This window comes from Solea senegalensis, linkage group LG7 (assembly GCF_019176455.1).
Source record: "Solea senegalensis isolate Sse05_10M linkage group LG7, IFAPA_SoseM_1, whole genome shotgun sequence".
Lineage (NCBI taxonomy): Eukaryota > Metazoa > Chordata > Actinopteri > Pleuronectiformes > Soleidae > Solea > Solea senegalensis.
In genome coordinates this window covers 24,963,869-24,988,501 of record NC_058027.1, presented here as the reverse complement: position 1 = coordinate 24,988,501, position 24,633 = coordinate 24,963,869, and the positions used below count along the sequence as shown (strand labels likewise).

Genomic DNA, 24,633 nt, shown 5'->3' with positions numbered 1-24,633 from the left:
GAGGAGGGGGGGGTTGAGGGGGTCACGAGTTTGACCTGAACATCACCCTGAGGCTCATCACAGTGTAAGTCAAGAGAGAATCACACGTCCACACACACTTTTACTACGTCTTTAAAAGTGGGGAGGATAAAGGAAATTATAATTAAATACATGTATTTGATCATTTTAGCCCTTTTTGTTCCATGTAGGTTTAAATCAAACTAATTTACCAACAAGGACTTTACAAAATAATACATTTTATTTATTTATTTATTTATTTATTTATTTATTCATTCATTCATTTATTTGTTTATTTATTCATTCATTCATTCATTCATTCCGACAGTTACATAACTGCAGCTTGTTTGGTCCATAAACCAAAATATTTCAGTTTTAATTCATGATTTCTTTGTCAAATGGAGCAAAGAAACCAGAATATATTCACATTTAAAAAGCTGGACAATCAGGAAGCTTGTTTTTAAAACAAAAGTCTACAACCGAATAATCCATTATCAAAATAGTTGACGATGAATTTAGTAATCAGTTGATAATTGTTGCAGCCATACATGTAACAAAGAAATCCGAAAAATTCTCCAACAATAACAGACTTTATCTTTCATTAAATTGCCTAAAACAGGACAATAGCAAGTTTGTGTGTAATATAATACACATTATTTATGTATTATTATACAAAATACATCACTTTGACTATTCTTTACAGCGAAATAGATTGACCAGATATTAACAAGAGTATTAACAAGTATGTTTTTTTGTTTTTTTAGTAAATTTAGTAAAATGCTGGAAAATAAAGTTTTTACAAATGAGATTTAGGTACCAGTCAGAAGACTTATCTATGAACACTGCTGGAACCATCAGAGAAGTTGTGTTGAAGGAACCTCATCTCTGTGAGGAACTGGTTAATTTTATGGCTAATATTTGAATTGTGGTGGTTATGGTTAAAGTTAAGGGATAATGCTTTGCTTTCCTGAATCTTGCTTTACAGACACATAAACACATTTACAGACACATAAACACATTTACAGACACATAATCCTTAATGTGTGTATATATATATACATATATATGTATATATATGTATATACATATGTATATATATATATATATATGTCTATACATATATATGTTTATACATATATATATACATATATATGAATGAATGGAAGATAAAGTGTACATCTTAAATAACAGTCAATCAAACCTGTCTTTGTGGGGACATTTTGGCTGGTCCGCATACATTAAAAACCTGGTTTTAGGGTTAGAATTAGAATTAGGTTTAAGACATTTAGTTGTTATGGTTCAGGTTAGGGTAAGGGGTTAGGGAATGCCTCACGTCTCTGAGTGTCCATGTGTGAGTGGGTGAGAGAGTGAGTGAGTGAGTCTATGGGACTTGTTGGGACATGCCCTAATACGTTTTCCCCCCCAAACCCACAGACCAGCAAACGTGCAGCTCACTAGTTCCAGACTCTCTGCTCTGAGGACACATGAAGCTGATGGACACTCACACACCTGCAGACCAATCGGTGAGTCTGTTATTTATTATTCATGTATTCATTTATTGATGTGTTGATTTATTGGCCACTGCAGTAAATGCGGCGCGTTATCTGACTGACTGCAGAGCACGTGATGACTTTATATATGCACATATTGTTTTTATTTATTGCATTATTGAGCCAGAACATCCGTCACGTGAAGCTGCACGCGCTTCTCTTGTTGTGATGCGTCTCTGCACAAATGCACAATAATATTGAACAGTTAGTAAATGGCGCCCCCGTGTGGTACAGTTAATGATGTCCTTTTGTTTTGTTTTGTTTTCGACAGTGTGATTTACACTGAAAATTCAATTAAATGTCATTTAGACATTCTGAAATGTTGTACAACTATAGCAGTAGTTACTGTAGTTGTTATTCCATTATTTCATTTCGTTTATTTTATTTTATTTTTTTATTACACAACTTAAAATTTGTTTTTTTATGACAAGTGAGATGCAAAAACGGGCAAATATTCATTACACTGACACACAGTCAAAGAGAGAGAGTGCACCAGTGGCAGCCATTTTGTCACAGTAGGTAAATCACAAATGTAAATAATAACCAAATTAACTAAAAGTCAAGTTTATGCCTCAAGCTCTGTAATCTTTTCGTTACTTGTGACTCTGTGACTTTTTGGTGGATTTTTATAATATTATAGTTGACTGGCCATAATATTTAGGTATCAATGATAGTATCAATGTAATACTGTCTTAGTTATCAATTTAATTGTCAGCTATTTGAGTTTGTATGGGCTTCAACTACCAATTATTTTCATAATCATCTAATCTGTCAAGTTATTTTCTCAAATAATCCGTCGATTGTAAGAAAACGTCGATCCGTGTTCCTCAAACCTGGAAGCGATTCGGTTTTAATGAATTCATGTGTTAAATGGAGCAAAGTCATTATTAATAAGCTGAAAAATACACACAACCTAATTAAGCGATTATCGAAATTAGGGCGGCAACTCATGTCTGTAATGTTGATCAGTGTTTCCCAGAACTTGGAAATAATGATGTTCTTAAATGTCTTGTTTTGTCCATATGGAGCAAAAAAAACAGAAAATATTCACATTTAAGCAGCTGAAACATCAGAAAACTTGTTTTAATGATTGAAAAAAAACAACAACACTCAAATTAAAAGACAAAAAGATGATGTATAATTTCAGATACTTATCAGTACGTGGTCACATGTTAAACTGACCTTTAAAACATCAAGTATCGCGTCATAAACACAGCGATTGCAGAGGTTTATTATGGTGTTTATAGAAAGTTTCCATGTGCTGTGCTGACACAGAGAAGTGACTCAGGTGCTTTTGCAATTTGCTTTACTGTGACGAAGATGATGAAGAATCTTTCATTAGTTTCTGAAATGGCGAGTGCAGGCATGTGATGGGACGCCAAACATCGCCAGGCCACACCCTGTGAATAAATGTGAGTCATAAATTCACACAGTGAAACTTGGAATGAAATGTTACTGCGAGACAGAGAGGGTTTTTCCTCTTCAGGATGATGTGTTCTTTCATTGTGTCGAGGACATGATTTCAAGTTGGAGGAATTTTCGGGTCATGGTCGCACCATTGTCCCCGTTATCAGGAAAATACCAGACTCTCTTTTATTTACTCCTGCACTCACTTTTACTGCTCTTTTTTTTCTGTTATAAAAGCTGAAAGTTACAAAGTGCTTAAATAAATACAAGACTTAAACATTTCAAACACAGCAATAAAATGAATTTTTACCACTTCAGGACATTTATTAGGTGTAAACTTTGCTTTTTTATAGGGACCAAAGTCTGGTCCTAATAAGACCTCATTTGTAAAGTTCAGATAGGGCTGCAATGATTAATAACGGATTACTAAATGAATCATTAACTAGTGTGATAAGCGATTAATCGTTTTGGGAGGTTTTTTTTAATAATTACCACAAGTTTTTAGATTTTCCACTTTCTTAAATGTGAATATTTTCAGGTTTCTTTGCTCCATTTGATGAAGGAAAATCAGTTTGTGGACAAAACACGGCATTTTAGAAACACTGATCAACACTTTATGGACCGAACGATGACCCATTTTGAAAACAAGTGTTAGTTTCAGCACAGACATTTTTAACATTTTATAAAAACACATAAAGAAACACAGCAGTCAAAACATTCAGACTGGGTTTTTGTTACCTTTTCAGGACATTTTGTGGAATAATAAACCTTGACTTTTTAACGGTTGTTAGGTTAAGGCAGTGGTTATTTTCTTTCATGCCCCCCCCCGAGGACAGAAATGTTTTTATGCCCCCCCCGAATTGAAATACTATTGAGAACCTGATCATTTTATTTATTTATCTGTATAAACCACTGTATGAGTTGTCCTGCCCTGCTTCTCACCCCATTATGATAATTACAATCATTATTCTAATTAAAAGAAATCACTAGATAAATTCAAAAGAAACAAGTATAACTGGATATGTGACTATAGCGTGAGTGAGAAGTGTACACTGCAGTAATCATGTCAGCTGTGAGGATTTATTTTAACATAACATTTTGTGGAAAACTTTAAAAGACAAAGCAGCAGCAGCAGCAGCAGCAGCATTTTTAGCTGAGTCATGTTGTGGCCTGTTTATTTCCTCTTTTATGGGATGCAGGGAATCTGTTACCCAATTGTATCTTTACAGTTTTGTAAGAGCTTTTTATGGCATCGACACTATTGTGTTATGTAAGGTTAAAAAAAATAAAGACGAAGGACTCACGGTGGCATTGGTGGCATTCTCAAGGTCGTGATATTGGTGTAGAGTCCTAACAAGATTAACTACACAAACTTGTGAGTGTTTACACTGACCTTGTCAGGACCTGTAGTTCGCACGGAGTCCAAAATCTGGTCTTAATGATGCAGAACCTGATTTCTGAGGCACTGGTTATGGTTAAAGTTAAGAACTATGCTTTGTTAAGGATGCAACTAATGATTATTTTCACAATAGATTCATCTATTCGATTATTTTCCTGATTAATCGAGCACTTGTTTGGTCCAGAAAATGTTGTAAAATGTTGATCAGTGTTTACCAAATGTATAATAATGATGTCTTGTGTAGTCCACAAACCACAATGATTCAGTTTTAAAGATTTCTTTGTCATATGGAGGAAAATAATCACATTTAAGAAGCTGAAAAATCAGAAAGATTGTTGTAAGTGTTGAAAAAAACACAATCATTGTAGAAAATCGCAATACGGCCTCCTGCAGTTTTCAAATCGCAGGGGATTTGCAATATTTCTTGCTCAGTATTCATCATAAATATGTTATTCAAATGATAACATTTGAATAACAATAATGTTGTCATAATTATTGAGAGTAATTATGTAAAAAAAATACCCCCCCATATCGCCGAGCATTTTGCAAATTTCTGTCAAAACAATTGCAAGATGTTTCTATAAGACCCGACAGCAAATGACACTCACTGACCACTTTATTAGGTACACCTTATTATTCCTGTCCAAACTCCACTTTTCCCTTTAGGACTGACCGTGCCTTAAGTACATTTACACATTGACTATTTGTTTTGGTGCATGCATTATGCATTAAAAAAAATGCATACAGTAGCACAAACAGAGGACAATTACATGGGAGGTTGCAGCTGATCACCTTCTCTGCAGAGCGCATGATCTTTCTTTGCTCCAGCTGACAGAGAAGTGAAAAGGTTCGGTTTGTGGACAAAACAAGACGTCATTTCTCTGACAGTTTACGGACCAAACAAACACTCTGAGAATCATTAGATCGAGTCTGCGCTAGCTCTAGACTGATATCAGTATCGGGGCAGGTAGTACAGGTTGTGATACTGGACACGGAGAAGCGAGTGTGTCGGGTGGACGTGTGTGTGTGTGTGTGTGTGTGTTTTAGTGTCTGTGAGTGGATTCAGGTAAAAGAGGAGCTTGGAAAGAAAACAACCTTTCCATCTCATTAGTCTTTTCTCCCCCACCACCACCCCCACCCCCTGTTTGTGTATGTGCTTTCACTTGTGTGTAAGCAGATACAACTGAAATCGGACTCTGTGTGGTCAGTTGTCACAGTGTGGAACAAGACTCTTCAAAAAGGGAAAAACCTGTGCAAACCCTGTATTGATCAGGAAGACTCGTTCCCTCAAACCAATTATGGACTTGGTGAGAAATTATTAGTTATTGGATATAATATTAATCCTCAGTGATCTTCAGGTTGCACCCTCTTTAAGTCTTTACATGGTAAGGTGTGGTAAAACTATATTTATCTTGTGGAGTGAACACACACACACACAAGGCAGAGGAGTATTTCTTGTCAGTTTGCTATTCACCACAAGCATGTAGGTCACACCAAAAAGGGGGAAGGAAACTGGTAGAACGAGACAGACGGGTCGAGCTGCCGTTGTCGTCATTACACAAGGAAAAAAGTCAGCAGCTTTCACAGCTTTTACTGTCTCGCTCCGTGTCGCTGACCGACCTGTGCCCACGGCTCCTCCATATCATTTGCTTATCGCCGCGTCTCGCCTCCCTCCTCGGCTGTTGCTTGCCTTCTGGAAACAGCGCGTGTTTTGTGTACTTCAACTTGTTGAATACCAGCACCCTGCCCTCTGTGAGGAGTGCTCACTGTTCAAGGTTCAGGAAGATAACGAGAGGTGAGTGGCTGACGCGTTGCTCGTGTTATGTTACCAAAGGCTCATATCAGATTACCGTGGACGGCAGGCTGGGTGGAACTCTAGCTGTGTTCAGAAATCGCCGTGACTCGGAACAAACCAGGAACAGGTTGCTGGCAGAGGATTGTTGAAGAAGCTAAAGGAGCTAACAGAGACAGAGAGAGGGCTTTTTCTCCCTTTTGTTTTTCAAGACGAGCGTTACCATGGGTAAGACAGCACAACACCCTCTGCTGCTTCTGCTCGGTCTGTCAGGACTTGCTCACTGCTCGGCTGCCTTCGTCTTTTGGACGGCCATGGTGGACATAAGCTATTACAACAACACCGCCAACAAGACTGAGGACAAATACTGCGAGTGTGGGGTGTTTGGTCGGAACTCTCCCGTGGACACTGTCTCGGGCATTGTGACTCTCCCCAAAGACGACCCCAAGGGCTGCAGCGCGGATCCCGTGTACAATTTCAGTGCATCGCCCTGGATAGCCCTGGTCAAAAGGGGCAACTGCACCTTCACCGAGAAGATTAATGCCGCCGTACGTCAGGGAGCCGCTGGTGTGGTGGTGTATAACGTGGACGGCAGTGGCAACAGCACCACTCACATGTCACACTCGGACGCAGATGATACGGTGGCTATCATGATCGGCAACCTTAAGGGTATGGAGATCGTCAACCTGGTGAAAAACGGGACCGAGGTGTATCTGACAATTGAGGTGGGCAGCCCTCACGGGCCGTGGATGAACACCTACTGGCTCTACTTCCTGTCCATCGCGTTCTTCATCGTGACGGCGGCCTCCATCGCCTACTTTGTGTTCATCTCGGCCAACCGCCTGTACAATATGAGAATGCACAAGCGCACTGAGAGGAAGCTGAAATCGGAGGCCAAGAAGGCGATCGGGCGCCTGCAGGTGCGCACGCTGAAGAGAGACGACGAGATAACCAACTCTGACGCCTTCATGTGTGCCGTGTGCATCGAAGCCTACAAGGCGGGCGACGTGGTGACGGTGCTCACGTGTGACCACATCTTCCACAAGGCCTGCATCGAGCCCTGGCTGCTGGACAGGAGGACCTGCCCCATGTGCAAGTGTGACATCCTGAAGGCGCTGGGGGTCGAGGAGGACACGAAAGACAACATTTCCACCAACTCGCCAGAAGATGTCACTGTCATCACAGTGGCAGGAGGAGACAACCTCTACGAAGTGCCACTGACCGACCCAGCGAGCTCTGACCCTGTGAGACTCCAGCATCGCTATGACAACAGGGCCTTCGAGGGAGACGCAGAGGCTGGGAGAGAATGAACAACAGCAGCAACAGGAGCAAAATAGCAACCGTGACACACGTAGACTTCCTGTTTGAATTACATATTTTCCATCTGACGCGCTGAAACAGCAGACTGGCATCAAATTATCATCTTATCCATCATGAGAAACACTCTCCGACCTGTAGTCTAATGCAGGTGGGCTACAATAGATTTTAAAAAAAAACAACACACACACAGACATTCCATGGATTCTCCCTGTTAATGGACCGTGTCTAATTAGCCATTTTCTTCATTTCTATCTTGGTGCAAGTATGTAATTATTGGTAATTATCAGGGTTTGTGCTCATTAAGGTTCTGTTTGATGGTTAGAGTAGAGACTGCAAAGTAAGTAGTCATGGCGTGACGCCAGTGTCAAATTTCTGTTTTGCATGGCAAGCACACGGGTGAGGGAGGAAGTTCAGCAGAGCATTTGAATGTGTTTGAAATCAAGGCCAACGAAAGACGTCTGTGTGCTCGTAATTGCTCCGAGTCCCTCGCGATGAACCGTTGTCGTTTAGATTCAGAACAGAAGTCATCGGAAATAATTTGAGTGATCTCAGTTTTTTTTTTTGTTGTGTTTTTTTATAGTTATGCTGTCAGGTTATCAGGCACATGCTCATGAACACACCCAATGCTCAGAAAAACAGCATGATGACACACACAGTGCACTGTGATCAGTTAATAACATCACCTCAGAGACTGTTAAATCCACCACGGGAAGCTGTTTACCACGTATGAAACAAAGTCCTTCATAATTGCTGGCTGGTTTATCGTAAAAAACCTCCAAGAAACAAGGAATATGACGGTGCAATTAACGTCATATGATGTCCCTCCCTCCCTCACAAAATGTTATCTTGACTGGTGGAAAGGTGAAAACATGTTTGTGTTTTGAAATGACAGTACAGTGGAGGCTGATTGCACTTTTTGGACCAATTTTGTATATTGATATTGATTGTTGACAGTCATGAAATTCTATCTGTAAAGGTAAAGGTAGGGCTGGGCCACAGCGCCAAAAATCAAAATATATTATCACGATAAAAAAAAAAAATTGATAATAATTTATTGATAATTATTAGGGCTGCAACTAACGATTGCTTTCCCGCTTAATCAAGCACTTATTTGGTCTGTAAAATGTTGATCAGTGTTTACCGAACCTAGAAATAATGATGTTCTCAAACGTCTTGTTTAATGATTTATTGACTAAACCAGAAAATATTAACATTTAAAAAGCTGAAATATTGGAGAAAGTCGCTTATTAATTATTGACAAAATCACCCGAAACGATACATCGCTTTTCAAAGTAGTTGAAGGTAATTTTAGTAATCGAAAAATTGTTGCAGCCCTTGTAATTATCTATCTATCTATCTATCTATCTATCTATAGATATCTATCTTCTAGCTAGCTAGCTAGCTAGCTATCTATCAATCTAGCTATCTAGCTAGCTATCTGGCTCGCTAGCTCAACAGAAACATGACACACATTCGAGATTATATATGATAATGTCTTAAAGTGTGCTTAAACATTACCCTGACATATACTTAACTGAACCTTTGTGGTATTTATATTGAAGAAAATTCGGTCCCTCGCATGATTTAAGACCTTCATTCAGCTCCTCTGCTCTACCTCTGGACTTAAAACATGGGTATGTTTTATTGAAATATTTCTGAGATAAAAGTCTAAATTCCGAGATAAAGTGTGTGTGTGTGTGTGTGTGTCCCCAAGTTAATGATAAACCTAAAGAGTTGTTCTGTTGTCCCTTTGTTTGCTGGTGGGGGATTTACTGATTATGGTACTTAAATACTGTACGTTACTTAATTTATTTTTCTATATTGAATCATTTTCATGACTGTTTTACAGATTCCAGGAGTCTTAAATTGTGCTGTAAACAAAGGAGAAAAGAATGATATATTACTTGCTGTATTAAATCACATTGATGCTTATTAGAGTGCAATAAATCCCTCAAAATGAGGCCGACAGTACGAGGACATGGGCTTGTTTTCTGAGTGTGTGTGGAAGAGAGAGAGTCTGAGGTGTTTCGGCCTGTGTGTGGCAGTAGTGTCTCACTTACATCGTAGGGTGTTTGCTCCTGTAAACTGTAATTACCTCAGCACCGGTGGGAGCAAATCTGCACACACACACACACACACACAGGCCAAGCTGGGGCTGGATAATCACCACATCACATGAGCCAGCAGAGATGTGCAGTCGTGTGCCAATGATATGTTGTTGTTTTTTTTAACGAATTAATTATTTCATTCAGCTTCAGTAAGTAAAGCATGGAAAGTCTGGAGTGAAGTAGTCGGTCATTTTTGATTAAAGCGCTGATTCTGAACATGTTTCCAGCGCTGCAGACACTTTCAGAATGTCATGGTCCAATTTAAGTTCTGCCGCCCGACCAGAACCTCAAATCACAGCACACACATTTTCTTTTCTCCATTTGAAAGTCACCTTTCCATCATGTCTGAGCACAATTTGAAATAATATAATTAACAAATAGCAAAGGCTGCAATTTACGATACATGTTTTGCAGCATATGCAAACCATTGTTTATACTTTTTTCCTTTATACTTTATATTTTTGGTGGTTTAAACCAATGATTCCCAAAGACTGAGTGGAGATTCTATGTTTTCAATGTTGAAAATATTATTTTTCATCAAAGATTCATGTGTCGATTACTTATTTGGCGTGTAAAATGTCAGAAAATGTGGATTGGTGTTTACCAAACACTCTAAATGATGATGTTCTTGACTTGTCTAACCAAATTCTTTTCCGTTTTAATGATTTATTTGTTTGATGGAGTAAAGAAACCAGAAAATATTCACATTTAAGAAAAAAAACCCACCTGAACCGGTTAATCGATTATCAAAATAGGTGATAAATTTAGTAACCGATTAGTAATCACTTAACTGAAAAATCGCTGCAGCCCCAAATGTTTAAAAATGATGTGCATAATATGAAGTTTGAATCAATTAAGATAAACATCTCTTAGAAAATATTTGTAAGGAGTAGTTTATTTCTGTTTTAGAATGTAGACTATTTTTAAACTATTAGATTTATGATATGTTGTATCTGAAGCCTGACTTAAAGACACTGTGTGTAAAAATGTATCAACATTTCTGTGTGAAGTTTCACGCCTCACGCTTCTCCACTGAAAATATGAAGCCTTTAGTATAACATCAAAACATGCTCAGGTTGTCCAATGTGGGCGACTGTCCAAACATGGCTGTTGATATAAATATAAATGACTCATTTCGGGGCTAATGAAAAACAACAATTCATACAGGTGATGGTATGCCTTTAAAAAAGAAAAAGAACCTTACCTTTACCTTCATTTCTGCCAAATGTAAAAATGTCACCTCAAATTTACACACTACACCTTTAATAATATTATCATAAATCAAATCACAGGCATGAATGATAGGCTACATGACATTTTTTCCAAATCAGTCAGCCCTAATGGTAGGTCCATAATATTTAAATAAATATGTCATAAAAACAAATACTTCATTATTGTACTAACATTCCCGTATCTGTACTTTACGTTGTTATTTGTAGAAACTTTTACGTTTACTATAACTCTCTTTGTTACTCGTAACTACCAAATAAAAAAACAGAAGAAGAAGAGTTGGTATTATGGTCTGTATTTATATGGAGCTTTTCTAGTCTTGATGAACTGCTTTACATTGCAGTTTTGCCATTTATTATCATTGTAGAAAATACTACAAATTTAAGTATAGCTCTTTGTGTGTCCATATAGGGGTTAAGGGTCTTTCTCAAGGACACATATAGAGCTGGGAATCGACCCCACAACCTTCCAGTTGAAAGGCAACTCAATTCTTTCTGACTTTTTTAATACTTTTACTTTTACTTCTAAAACTAAAGTACATTTTATACCAGAAAATGACTTAAGCACAGTTAATGTCATATACTTTAAATTACTTTTACTTGAGTGATATTATAAAAAATGTGACTTCAACTTCTACCAAAGCCAATTTCTGGTAAGATACTTGTACTTTTACTCCCTTTAAAGCAGGGGTGTCAAACATACGGCCCTGGGGCCAGAACCGGCCCGCCAGAGGGTCCAATCCGGCCCACAGGATGAATTTGTTAAAATTTCACACTAATCTAAACGTAATGTCAAATGCTCCAGATACCCGTGACTAAATGTTTGTGCCTTTATAGATCCAGTGTGCTGGGTAAATAGTAAATTTAGGCAGAATATTGTTGAAATTGCACTTATATTTCTCAAGAAATGTCATGTTTTGTAAAATGATCCTTCATTAAATGTAAAACAAAGGAGAAAAAACAAAGGAGTTCTTGTTGTTCATAGGTTATTATTCTATTATTTTGCTATTTTTACTGGTCCGGCCCCCTTGAGATCAAATTGTGCTGTATGTGGCCCCTGAACAAAAATGAGTTTGACACCCCTGCTTTAAAGTATTACGTATGCCCTTTGAGAGATGAGTGAGCGAACTCCATATTTAAACACAGCAAAAAGTGGCCCATGACAGCAAGTTTTTAAAAAAGTCCATGTGAATGGGTTGGAGGTGGCTGCAGGTGGGAAACTAACAGGCAATGAGACGAGGTTAGAACTTTTTTTTTCCCTCTGTGTATTAAAGCATTAGACTCCTGTGCCGAGTGAGTGTGAGCCAAAAAAAAAATATGTGTTTGCACTCCCGTCTGAGGCCTGGCTTTCAGGCCGTGTGCTGTGACCTCAGTGATCATAGGTCATCTGGTTATAGCGGTTTCACAGCAAGACAGAGAATCGATAGTGAACCAACTGGCCTGCCAGGCCGGGGACAACTGGCAGGCCCTGGGTAAGAGGCACACTCTGCTCGACGGTGGCGCGCCTCTGATTTATTGCAGTTGTTAAGGAGAAAATTGAGTCAGAAGGTTTTCATTTAACGGCATACTAGTTGGTGGCTGTGGTCTAATACCACATTTGACCTTCACTTTCAGATAGGAATCGCACCGTGGGATTAACTGCGGTACTATTATAGTGGCCCGAGAGCTTATCTGCTCTTCCACGGTCTAATCACAGTTAATATCTCGTGTTTTCTTAAGCAAACAAATAGACCTGACTTCGGGCTAGTCATTAATAATCATCAAAAAGTCAGGCCCTGTAAATAAAGAATGAGATCATGTTTTAAATCTAGCTCGGCACCACCACCTGGTGGAGAAAAATGTGACTTGCAATGAAATTGAAATTGAAAAAGTGTGATTTTGTGGTTGACTGGGAAAAACAGTATAATAAAGGCAGACGTGAAAGAAATCACTACACAGTCAAAAATATAAAGACATTAAATAAATGACATTGTAAAAAGAAGGTGAAATGAAGATATAAAAAGTAAAAATAAGTCAATAAATATCTTGAAATAGTAAAAAATCATCAGTATGTCACTGTCAGTTAGAGTTATTTATTTCAGGGAACTTTGAGGACTGTGGTGATGCATATTCTGTCCCTCTTTCTGTGTCTGTGTCTGTGCACCATGTTACTTTTAAATAATTTATGCATAAAAACAGTCAAAATCTTGCTTTCTTCTCTCCCACTTTGACTAAATCTTCAGACAGTATGACGCACGCCAAACAGCCAATCAGAAGCCAGGACTGCAGTCATTATTGGTATGAATTTAAAGCTGTAGTGTGTAACTTTTTAATGTAAACCAAAAAAAAATTTGTTTTCTCGAAAGCAAAAAAAAAGTTTTGCAACCAAATTTTGCACAAAAGAATAATCTAATTTTCAAGAGAAAAAATATCTAACTTTGTCTTCATAAGATATCACAGATTACTTTAAGCTTGCTTTAACTATCAGGAACAAGCTACAACGATAGTTTGCATGAACATTTCCTCCTCTCTGAAGAAGCAAATGTGTGCTCGCCTTGTGGAGTTTGAAGCCTGTTTTTTGTTTTTTTTTAAGGTGGCTACAGATTTAAAAGCTTATTTTGAAAATCAAAATCTCCTGACCCCATTGGCCAGAATATTGTCTTGTGTCGCGTATGGAGTTTCAAGGCGATCGGTCAATGTATGGCGTAGTCCTAGGGCACTTCCTGAACAAAAACAGTAAGTTTCAGCCTGAAACAAAACCACCAAAACTTACGCACTGCAGCTTTAAGTATCCGACTGCAATAGATCTGTGGAACAAATGTTTTTACAAATGGCTCTAAAACAAGCGCCCGCTCCGTCCCTTTTGCCTCTGCACTGCAGCTTCAGCAGAGCAGAAGAAAGTCCTTCTAATTAAATTACAGGAGTTGCTCCTCTGCTTGTGTCTCTCGTTTCCAGACTCTCTGAGTAATTATTTTAATGAATGGAGGAAATTCGATTTGCAAAAGTGCAGTAACACACAAACGAAGACCATAAAAAAAATCAAATATATTATTCTCCTTCTGCTTACTTAAGCTGTTAGATTGTATAATGTAAAATAAATACACACGTCAGCCTCATATCTAATGTTCCATTGGCTCATTGATGAAATGCTAATATTGATTATTCTATAGCCTGCAGTGCTCTGGCAGCGTTACAGTCTATAAGTCACACGATGTACATTATATTCAGAGTGATATTTGCAGTGTTTCAGGTTCGTCCAGGTGAGCGTCGCGGCCTCTGTTTGACGCTCCCTGTCCTTCCTGTCCTTCCTTCCTTCACTTCCCCCTGTTGTCCCTCTGGCAGATCAGATAGTGCTGAGTGCTGAGGACAAAACAACTCCCATCCTGTGTCATTGTGGCCCCCCCGTCCTGCCCCGTCCCGTCCAACTGCGTCTCCGCCCATTCTCCTCTCCCGCTGACAGACAGCTGAAGGGCAGGCAGGGCCCGTCAGTGTGAGGTTAAAGGGAAACGGAGGATGTCCGAGGACAAAGCGCGTCCTCTCTTTAACTCGATGTCAGGGGAAGGAAATGATGTGGCTTTTATGTGTGAGCCACACAATGGCTTACAGAGGCTGAACTTTACAAGAGGAAAAACATAATTCCTTTCATCTGTTTTGTGTTGTTGTTTTTTTTTATATAATCCCTGAATAACCAGTTTCGACTCATCACTCATTTAAATTGGTTTGGTTTTAGCTGTCAAATAGGCTGCTGTGATTGCCATCTACTGGTGAAATATGAATACAGCATCATGCTGACTGTGAGAAATAGCCATAAATCTGGGGTCTTCAATGTTTTCCCAGTGCTTCAATCTTCCAGTTTTCCAGAATAACTTTCAATATCTTGTTGTCGCTATGTTAACATAGTGTATTAACAATTCAAAATGAAGAAAAAACAAAAGTTTTATTGAGAAAAAAAAAGATTTAGTGTGTTAAATTTGAAATTTAAACAGTATACAACATATTTAAATGAGCATTTGTTTGGCTTTGTCTCAATATTCAAAAAAATAAATGGAAACTGTGGGTGTTTTTTTCCAGAAAGACGCTGATTCGCCGACTTCCTGCAACAGTGCGAGTGAAATTACCGTAATAACCACACGTTGGCTTTGACGTGCAACTTCTTAGCTTTCAGAAACCATGGGAATTTTTCCAATAGCAGAAACCGCAGCGTAATTCAAAGTCATCAATTAATAATCGATCAATCGAGTAATTGTTTCAACTCCACTTGATTATTTACAGCAATAACAACATAACATTGCCATCTGCTCTACAACAGCAAAAACAAACGTTCAAAATGAAGTGTTTTTAAAATGAACATAACTATATATACTGTGTATACATACACTTAATCAATAAGTGATTCATTATTTGATCTCATACATTATGAATAATTTAACGGTTAAAAGTCAAGAAGGACAACACAAATACTGCATGTTTGAATATTTATAAATAAATAACGTAAATTAGATAATGGTCGTGCAATTTCCTCTTCCACACTGGATTTCTATTCCCCTGCTGCTTTTCCATTTTCATATTAGCTCTTTGATTTGTTCAGCCATTTAGCTTTAAGCCTCCTTTTTGTCAGCCTGCGTGAAACAATGTGGGATCTGTGCTGGTAAAACAAGGGGAAAATGACACTAAAGAGTCATATTACTCATTATAATGGTGTAATGTTCTTATTTAGGTTATTTAGTATTGTGTAGTATTGAGGAATAAATACAATTTTTAATAGTTTCATTCAGTTTTCCGCACAAATGATTTGCTATTTTTATTGCTAGGACATTTGTGGTGCTTAGTTACAGTTTTTGTTGATATATAAGAGATTATCGTAACTGATTATACATTAGAAATATTATATTAGTATTGTGACATAAGCCAGGATATTAATATCGTGATATGGCATCAGTGATGTCTTTCCTAGTTCTAAATGCACTGATATTTATTAGTTATTTATCAAATATTGATGTGCATAAAATTAGGCCTGTACAATTAATCAAAATTAAACTGATTCTACACAGTACTACACATCAAATGACACATCATATTCAACAGACTGAAGAAAACATCTTATTTTCACACAGTTAGCATTTGAATCGCAATTTCAGTCAAAAATAATCGCAATTAGATATTTATTCAAAATCGTAAACGTTGTTAGGAATTGTTTTCTTCTTTTTCGTGCCTGGTTATTTGTGCTCCAGCAGAATTTAACCATATTTATTAGCAATGTCCTTGATTCGTACACATACAAACAACCTTTATTTAAACACTGAGCCAAAGGAAGACACCAGTAGTCGTCTGGTGTATAACACTCCATTTATTTATCTATTAGATAGAAGTATCCGGGTGGACTATTCTCCTGAAGTGAAGGCCAAGGAGAAGAGGTGATTTAAAATGTTCAGTGGTGGGGGCAGATTTAATTTCCATGGGTTACTTGTTCCAAAGTTTGGGGGCAGCTACCGAGTCGGCACATCTTAAAGCAACCTGTTATTAGGTCACAGGGTTAAGTTAAATCCGTATACTTCAAGAGAAAAGCATCTTTAAAGCAAAAAAGTTTGGGAAAAAGAAAAGAAAATTGTAAATGTACAGTCATCCTGTATCTGAGCATCCTCAGTGATGAGTCATCACTGAGGCTGCACCTGTCTGGGAGCAGCCCTGTCGTTGGTCTAACTCCAGCAAGCCTGTATGCAAACCCTCTGCGGTTTTCCCCATCAATAGCTTTATTTGTATATATTTCACGAAAATGATTTATCAGCAGTGTTGGCGATTGAGCTGCGTACCATCACAAACTGAAAAATTATCCTCTTGTCTGTGTCTGAATGTTGATGGCCCGAGGCAAGGTTTCAACCAAAGTTTCCTCCCAGAGGAAACGAACACTCAGCACAGTTTGACAACGCGGATCAATGATCAAGCTGCTTTTCATCAACTCCTGCTATTTTCTGTAATGTTATTCATGCGCATCTTGCTGGAGGCGCACTTTTCCCGAAATGTCAATAGTTTGTGAAAGTGGCCGTGTGTTTGTGTGTCACGCATTTCTTTTTCTTTTTTTTTCCCCAGCAGCCCATCCATCCTGTCTGATTAGCTTCTCATGTGACCTGTTGCCTGCGGCGATTCATTAATGACCCATTTGCTTAATTGCAGAGAGCGAGCAGGACAAAGAGAAACGCACAGCGGGCATTAGGCATTGGGAGCTGAAGGAGGAGCTGAAGGAGGAGACGTTGATGTAAGTTGTAGTTGCAGGTGAGAGCAAGATTCAAGAGCCGAACACTTCATTGGCATTGTGCTGTACAATGATACTGCGTTTGTGAGAACGCCCAGAGGGGCATTCAAAATCTCAATCCATAAAAGAACAATGACGGTCCCGGAAAAAAATTGAATAAATACAAAAATTTGACACAGGTAAATCACAGAGTACATCGACGTACATGACATTAGAAAAAAAACAATTATTGTGAATCTGTACCAAATCAAATTCCTCATAATTGCAACGATTATTCGATTGATTGAAAATAAAAACATAATCGTCAACTATTGTAATTATCGGTTTTTGAGGGTTTTTTTTATAATTAAGACAAGCTTTCAGATTTTTCAACTTCTTAAATGGGAATATTTTCAGGTTTCTTTGCTCCATTTGCAAAATAAATAATTAAAACTGAATCATTTTCCTTTGTGGACAAAACAAGACATTTCAGAACAGCACTATTTCCAGGTTTGGTAAAAAATTATTACTCGATGACAATGAGTAGTAAATAATCAACACATTAATCGAATATGAAAATAATAGTTGGTTAATTTTACACCCTTCCAGTTCAAAGAGTTGAATATTTCCATGTTCATGGACAGTAGGAAGAGCAAGAATGGTGTTCGACAGGCTAACAACTAGCCACCAGCTAGCCTGGGAATGTTCTCAGTCAACTTCAGAGTTAATTGAAGGCAACTGGACTAGTTTGAGTTAAGTTAAGGACATAAAATAAAAATGTTTCTAACTAAACAAACTAAATATGCAAGTCCAGTTTGCTACAGCTAACTCCTGAAGATAGCCACTAGCTAAACCAGAAACCAGCTAATGCTAACAAGCTGAAACGGGGGGGCACATCGCCACCTAGCGTAGCAGAAACAGACACAGGTTATTCAGTTAATTATAACTGGGATATACTGGGACAAGGACAGTTGTCCAACTGACATGTGTGACACAGATTTTTATTACACGCTGTTCAGCAGCATATACTGTAAATTATTAAGCCGTTTATTGCACACCGTGAACATGAGGTCATCTCAGACGGCGACTTCAGAGTTCAGGACGTTTATGGCAGTTGATAAAAAAAAGCTGTTTTTATTCAGTTTGTACACGTGCACGTTGATTTGAAACACCTGTCTAATGGAAGGAGTTCAAACAAGGGCACAGAACGTTCAACGAACCATTATTTTCACATTTGATCAATCTTTTGATTATTTTCTTGATTCATCGATTACTTGTTTGGTCCATAAAATGCTAATTCAATTTTAAAATGATGATGCACTCATATGTTTTGTTATTATTATTATATATTATTATTGAATTAAGCAGTTTTAATGATTTCTCTGTAATATATTTTCTATAAATGTTAATTAACCAGGAAAAAAAAGCACATTGAGATCAAAAATCTCAAATAATAAATAATTAAATTCACATTTAAGAAGATGAAAAATAATAGAGCTTGTTTCTATCATAAAAAACAACACTCAAACTGATGAGTTGATTATCAAAAATAGTGGACAATTGATTTACGAAGGGCTTTATCGCTGCACACCTAGTCTTTTATGACACTGATATAAAAAGGCACCTCTTTGGAAAGCACAGAGCCACCGTGTTTGTACACGCCGCGTTCTTTGAGTCGAGAAAAACAAGAATAATGTCAGTGAAAAATGTTGTGTGCACAAGTCGAAGGCTGTTTGCAGCAAATAGGTTACAGACTGTCATGTCCCTGCTTGTCTTTTCCTGCCGGCGCGGTATTTCTCCGTCCCTCGTGTTCGACTGCATGTGTGTTTCTCTCTGCATCCATTGGGGCTTCCTGTGTGTCTAACGTGACACAACCGAAGTGTTAGGTTCTTCTCTTTGTCGCTCCGTGCCATATTGTGCTGATTGCGCCTTTCTTTCCTGAACGCAGCGCACACACGTTGTCACCAGTTACTCGCTCGCTCTGACCATCTGTCACAGGCTCTGCCTGGGCTTCCCTACACAGTTTGTCCACAAGCTGCTGCTGCCATTTGCTTTCCTTCATAAAAGTCACCCGAAGGTTTGTCCTTTGGGTGTTTTTTTTTCCTTTTTTGCACACCAAGGGTCAGTGATAGGACAAGACTCAACTTAATTTACAGCCGACGTGGATAAAATTAGTTAGTGTTAGATGGACCGTGTCTTATTTTGATCTGCTTCAATGCAATATTGTAATTTATAGGTCATGAAATATACAACAAGAACAAAATTAAGTAAATAGAAAGATTAAATAAGAGAACTAGACCAGAAAGATGTGAAATCATGTCAGTTGATACTGATAATTATCACAATAAATGTCGGGTAAATGTTATCATGAAGCGTGAAAGGTGGGGTACACCAAAAAGACAGTCAAACGTTCACTTTAATAAGCAGCTATTATCATAATGAAGTGATATATATATATATATATATATGTTCCTGTGCCTTTGTGGAACGAGTAGTGCGGCGGAAACCTATTTTCAGACTTTCCCCAGCAACAAGAAATGCTATTTTGTGATTGGCTGATTTTTTTGAGGTTTCGAATGCCAGACAGCTGTATGAATAAACTTCACATCATCGATTCATAGATTACTAATTTATGTGCGGTAAGTTCTAGGGTTCGAGCTAGTGCATTTTAGCGTTAACGGCCCGTTATGCTAAAATGTGCTAGCAAATTTGCCTAATCCTCAAATCTGCATGTTTTTGGACTTTGGGAGTAAAAGAGAGAGAACCCCGAGAGAACCCACGCACACCCAGGAAGAGAACATGCAAACCCTATGCAGAAAGGCCCTTGTAGCATCAATGCCCAGCTCTAAACTGACGAAGGGTTAAATGAAACCAAGTTACAGCATCAGATTGGTAAATGTCCTCTGGCTGACGTTGGCCTATCCAGCAGCTTTATCACATTTTGAATATATGGTAGAAAATGGATGGGAAAGTCGGAGAGAAGGGCGGCGTGGACAAGGGTGAAGAGAGGCCGTGCAGCAGTGGTTACATCTCGGCACAGAATCTCAATTTAGATGTTATTAAGTCTCGCTGGTGTGTAGCAGACATCTCCGATAAAGGGTTGTCTTCACTTCACTCTGGAGGGCTTAAGAGTGAACCACATGAATCATCATGCATGGCCTCACTCGCTAACCATCTAATCTAGATCCACGGTTGAGTGTGTGTGTGTGTGTGTTGTGCGGAATAGAAAGTGTTCTACTCTGCCTACGATGATGGACACTTCTTCACACGACGCTCTTATTTCTCTGTGAAAACCTCTGCTTTCTGCAGAGCAGGGTATGTTTGATTGCTATGAAACAAGAAATGTGTATGGAGAAAAAAAATCTAATCAAGAGAGAGAAGTTACGTCTAACAACAAACCCCAAACTCCCTGTTTTATCTTATCACACACAGAGTTGTTGCATTGGATTTATTTATTGAGCACGTACCTCTGCTTCGCTCGACCGCCACATTTTGTTTTAGGCATAGCGTTATCGTCGTAACCTGTTCCTTTTGTGACTATAACATTAATTTAGTACAATAGCATTTTTACAGGAGCCTCCGATAAGCAGGAGACAGGAGAAGTGAACGTCAGAGATACGATCCTGATTGCAAAGTTTTTGGAGACGTCTTCTTTCCTTTTCCCGTTAAGTTTATCCGCTGAGATCAGCTGACAAATGAAAACTGCGCTCACTCCGTCTTAAAAACTAAGTTTACTTGCTGTTTAAACAAAAATAACAATGTTCTTTTTCCCCCACCCTTTCTTTTCAGACTTCCCCGTAAAAAAAAAAAAAGGTGCATCAAGGTCGTTCACCCGCCGCTTGTACTGTACGTATTGTCTTTGTGTTTTACTTAACTAAATGTTGAGAGTGTTTTTGTGACTCTCAGTTCTTTCTGGCAAATGCAGTGTATTTTCCTTTGTGAGCAGAAACACAAAAGGTGTTGTTGTCACCAGCAGAGAATAGCAGGCTTTGTCCCGACGTTCTATATGTGCAAGCATGAGTTACATCCCAGTGAAGCCTCCTTTGTCCGGGCAACGGGATAGCTGCTCTGTGGCTGAACTGGGGCCGGCGATCGGGGGGGGAGGGATGTGGCACTGGAGCTCGGGAAAACAGATATGTATCCCTGGCTTCAGGTATAGGGCGATGAAGAAGTCCATGTGCTGGCGTGTAAACAAAGAAGACGTCGGCCTCAGGCTGTGGGAGGATTGTTACTCAGATAAGAGAGAGAGGGAGGGAGGGAGAGAGGGAATCACTTGACAAAGTTTGTTTGTGTTCACCCTCTCCAAACTACAACCGCAGGTCTTTGTGAGGGTTTCTTGTGTGGTCTAGACTGAGCTGGGATTTGTGGTCTGGGTTATTTTAGGATGCCAACGGGGGAATTTAACTTTTGCCCTGGGTCAGAAATAGAGACAACATTCGGGTATTAGGGCCACATGTGAAATTATTATTATTTTTTTTTTAATAAACAAAATTACAAAAAAAATAATTAAAAAATAAAGAATTCTGAGAAAAAAGTGAAGTTTTTCCACTCTTCTGTCTTTAATCTCAGAATTTTGACTTTAATCTCAGAATTCAAACAGAATTTAGACTGCCTTTTTTTCTAAGAATTAAGACTTGTATCTCAGAATTAAGACTTAGATCTCTGAATTTGGATTTCAATCTCAGAATTCAAACAGGATTACAATTCTGACTTTTTCTCGGAACTCAGGTTTTTATTTTTATTTTACTTCCAATTAGTGTTTCACGTGACCCTAATCCTCCTCCATAACAACATTATCTAATATGGAACTCTATTTGCGCTCCTTATTGTGTTAATTTTAGAGAATGATAATTTTACATTTGCATACACGCTTTATTTTTATGACAGTCCCCAATGACAACATGAACATTCTTGCATATTTATTTAGAACCAAAAACAAATCTCTCCAACACATAAACACTCCGACCCCTGGCTATGACACACTGTGGTCACATTCTTCCTGTTTATTTAAAAAAAAAAAGCAAACACAAGTTGTCTCAAGTTGTTCCTGTTTGGTCACGGCTGCAAAGAGGCAGCAGAGGCGAGACATCAGTAGGAACATTGGCACTTCTCCTCAGCGTCCGTGTTGTGTTGTGTTGTGTCATAATAAGCACTCCTGTGGGGAAAAGCACAATAGATGCACTTTTCTCTTCATTGTTTTAGCTGCAGAATAACACATTGCCCCTGTGTCCTATATCGAGTCATCATGGCCCCCATTCCATTGGCGAAGAGATCTAAAGAAAGCACATTTAGAAAGAACAAACTTCCCCAAAGGTCTCCCAAAGGTCTCCCAAAGGTCTCCCAAAGGTCCCCGCAGGGTCAAGATACTCCCCGATCTCGCATGGTTAACAACTATTTTAAAGGAAATCTCGAGTCCAGATCCATCTCTGCATCATCACAAGAATTGAATATCTTCCTCGGGCAAAACTTTTTTTTAGTTTTGTTTCTCAAAAACAGACACAGACAGATGAACACAGTTTTTTGGGAACGTCTTGTTGACAGATATTTATTGCACTGTTTTTGTCAATTTGCTCTGTTTTTAGTCACATTCATTCATTTTGATTGCTGTGTCTCTCTCACTGGGACATGTCCTTTTAGTCAATAGCCAGTTCGGTACTAACCGCGGTATTTTGTCTCACTACTTCTTGTTTAGTATGGAGGACTATGAAGGACACAAAGAATTGACAGGTCATCGTTTAGAATTGTACACGACTGTGTATATAAGTCATTTCTCAACAAACAACAATTAATTCATCAGTTTGAATGTTTAATTTAAAGAATTAAAACAAGTTTTCTGGGGTTTTTTCAGCTTCTTAAATGTGAATATGTCCAAAATGAGTGGTTTTGATGATCCTGTTGCAAACAACAGGCAGGATTCAAATCTAACAAGGTATTAACTTTAAAAAAAAGTAATTCACACAGCTGTATTTGAATGGGAGCTTCTCACTTTTAAGTCCTGACTCTGGGTTTTGCAGTAAAAAAAAACTCACTGATCCTCATAATGCTTGAGATCAAAACCCCAATCTTCCAAGCACTCCTCGAACATCATGAGCTATTTGTTCAGACACGCATTTCCTTTAGCCTATTTAACATATTTACTTTTGATGAGGGCCTGAGGAGTGAACTCAAGATGTCAAAACTCCAGCTTCCTCCTCTTTCCTCCCACTGCTATTTGAAGAGAAACACTCTATTTCAAAAAAGAAATGTTGACTCTTTCTTTTGGACACTGGAATTCAGTATTCACTGGGCCTCGCAAGGTTTGAGTTGACATTCTTAATTCTTCCAGGCAGTCCTTTAAAGACAAACTAACCCAAGGTTTTTTGCGCTTCAGAATGAACCTTTTCCTTCAATTTCACTTGACCCGAAATGTTTTTTTTTTTGAGTATTTGAAGCTGCTTTTCTAAGCTTAACACACTGTAGGTCCTGCAGAAGAGATGACATTTACCGGGGTCTTTGAATGCATCTCGATAGCTGCTCCTGTTAGCTCAACACACTGTGAGCCCTGCATTATACTGTTTATACCTTATATGTACTTTTTAAACATACTCTACATTATCGCGATGCACTTTACAGAGCAAGGCTGAGGATTTACAATATTTTGGATTGTGCATAAATTGGCCAGAGGATAAAACCCAGAACCTGCAGTCTTAGTACACCAGTGCCCAAACATGTGGCCACCATGACCTGCCAAATCTGGTCCCAGCTTTTTTCCTTTGGACAGCTCCAAAAGTGTTAAATAATGAGGCAAACTTACGTGTCAGTAATCCCCGTGAGACAAAAGCTTGGCCGCTCTGCACACAACGTTTCCAAAAGACTTAACGGATGAGCTGACGTGATCGGCTGACGTCAAACTCTGGGGTTGCGTTTTAGTCTGAATGGGCATAAGCTGAGACCTTTGGAAAGGATGACACCCAGGCTCGCTTCCTTATCGGCTCTTATTTCACTGTATTCTCCCCCGATTCATCACACTTCTATCAAATGACCCGTTCCATTTTCAAAAGGGTTTATTGGCAGATCTTACCATATCCCGTCCACCATCTTGTGCAGCCTGGAAACAGACAAACCAACCAGAGCTTGCATTTTAAAGCAGACGCTTACAACGACGATGAAGAAGAAGAAGAAGAAGAAGATGGAAACAGTAGAAAGAGTGAGAGAGAAGATTCTTTAGATCCTTTCTGGTTTGCAAAGGCCACCGTAGCTGCCTGACACACTTGGGAAAGGGAGATATGAGTAAAGCAGTCATCAGTTTGTTGCAATACCCGTTCCCACCACATGGTGTCACTAATTCTGACACAGTGGACCTTTAACCCTTAAAAAAATATGGTAAAAATATTTTACCATAACCAGCTAATCCTCAGGAATGAGGTTCTGCCTTGTTAGGACCAGGTTTTGGTCAAAGTTGGTGTTAATGCCAGAGAAGTTTCTAAAGAGGTGACAAATAGAAGAACATACACACAAACTTGTTTTTATATCTTTGTGAGGACTTATTCTCTACATGTATAGCCCCTTAACTATCCCAGTTAAGTGCCTTACCTTAACCCTTACCCTAACTCTCACCCCTAAACCCAATTCTAACCCTAAAAA

General features: G+C 38.7%; 1 protein-coding gene and 1 long non-coding RNA gene across 2 annotated transcripts; both read left to right on the top strand.

Moving 5' to 3' along the window:
• The first annotated feature begins 34 nt into the window (after window positions 1-34).
• LOC122771893 lies at window positions 35-17,028 on the top strand. The gene is made up of 3 exons (XR_006360713.1): window positions 35-64; window positions 1,432-1,520; window positions 16,953-17,028. It is a non-coding gene; the product is annotated as an uncharacterized LOC122771893 (long non-coding RNA).
• Window positions 5,839-9,436, top strand: LOC122771892 (E3 ubiquitin-protein ligase RNF128-like). The gene has a single exon (XM_044029457.1). The coding sequence runs from the start codon at window positions 6,370-6,372 to the stop codon at window positions 7,453-7,455; it is 1,086 nt and encodes a 361-aa protein (XP_043885392.1). The 5' UTR covers window positions 5,839-6,369; the 3' UTR covers window positions 7,456-9,436.
• Window positions 17,029-24,633: the final 7,605 nt, after the last annotated feature.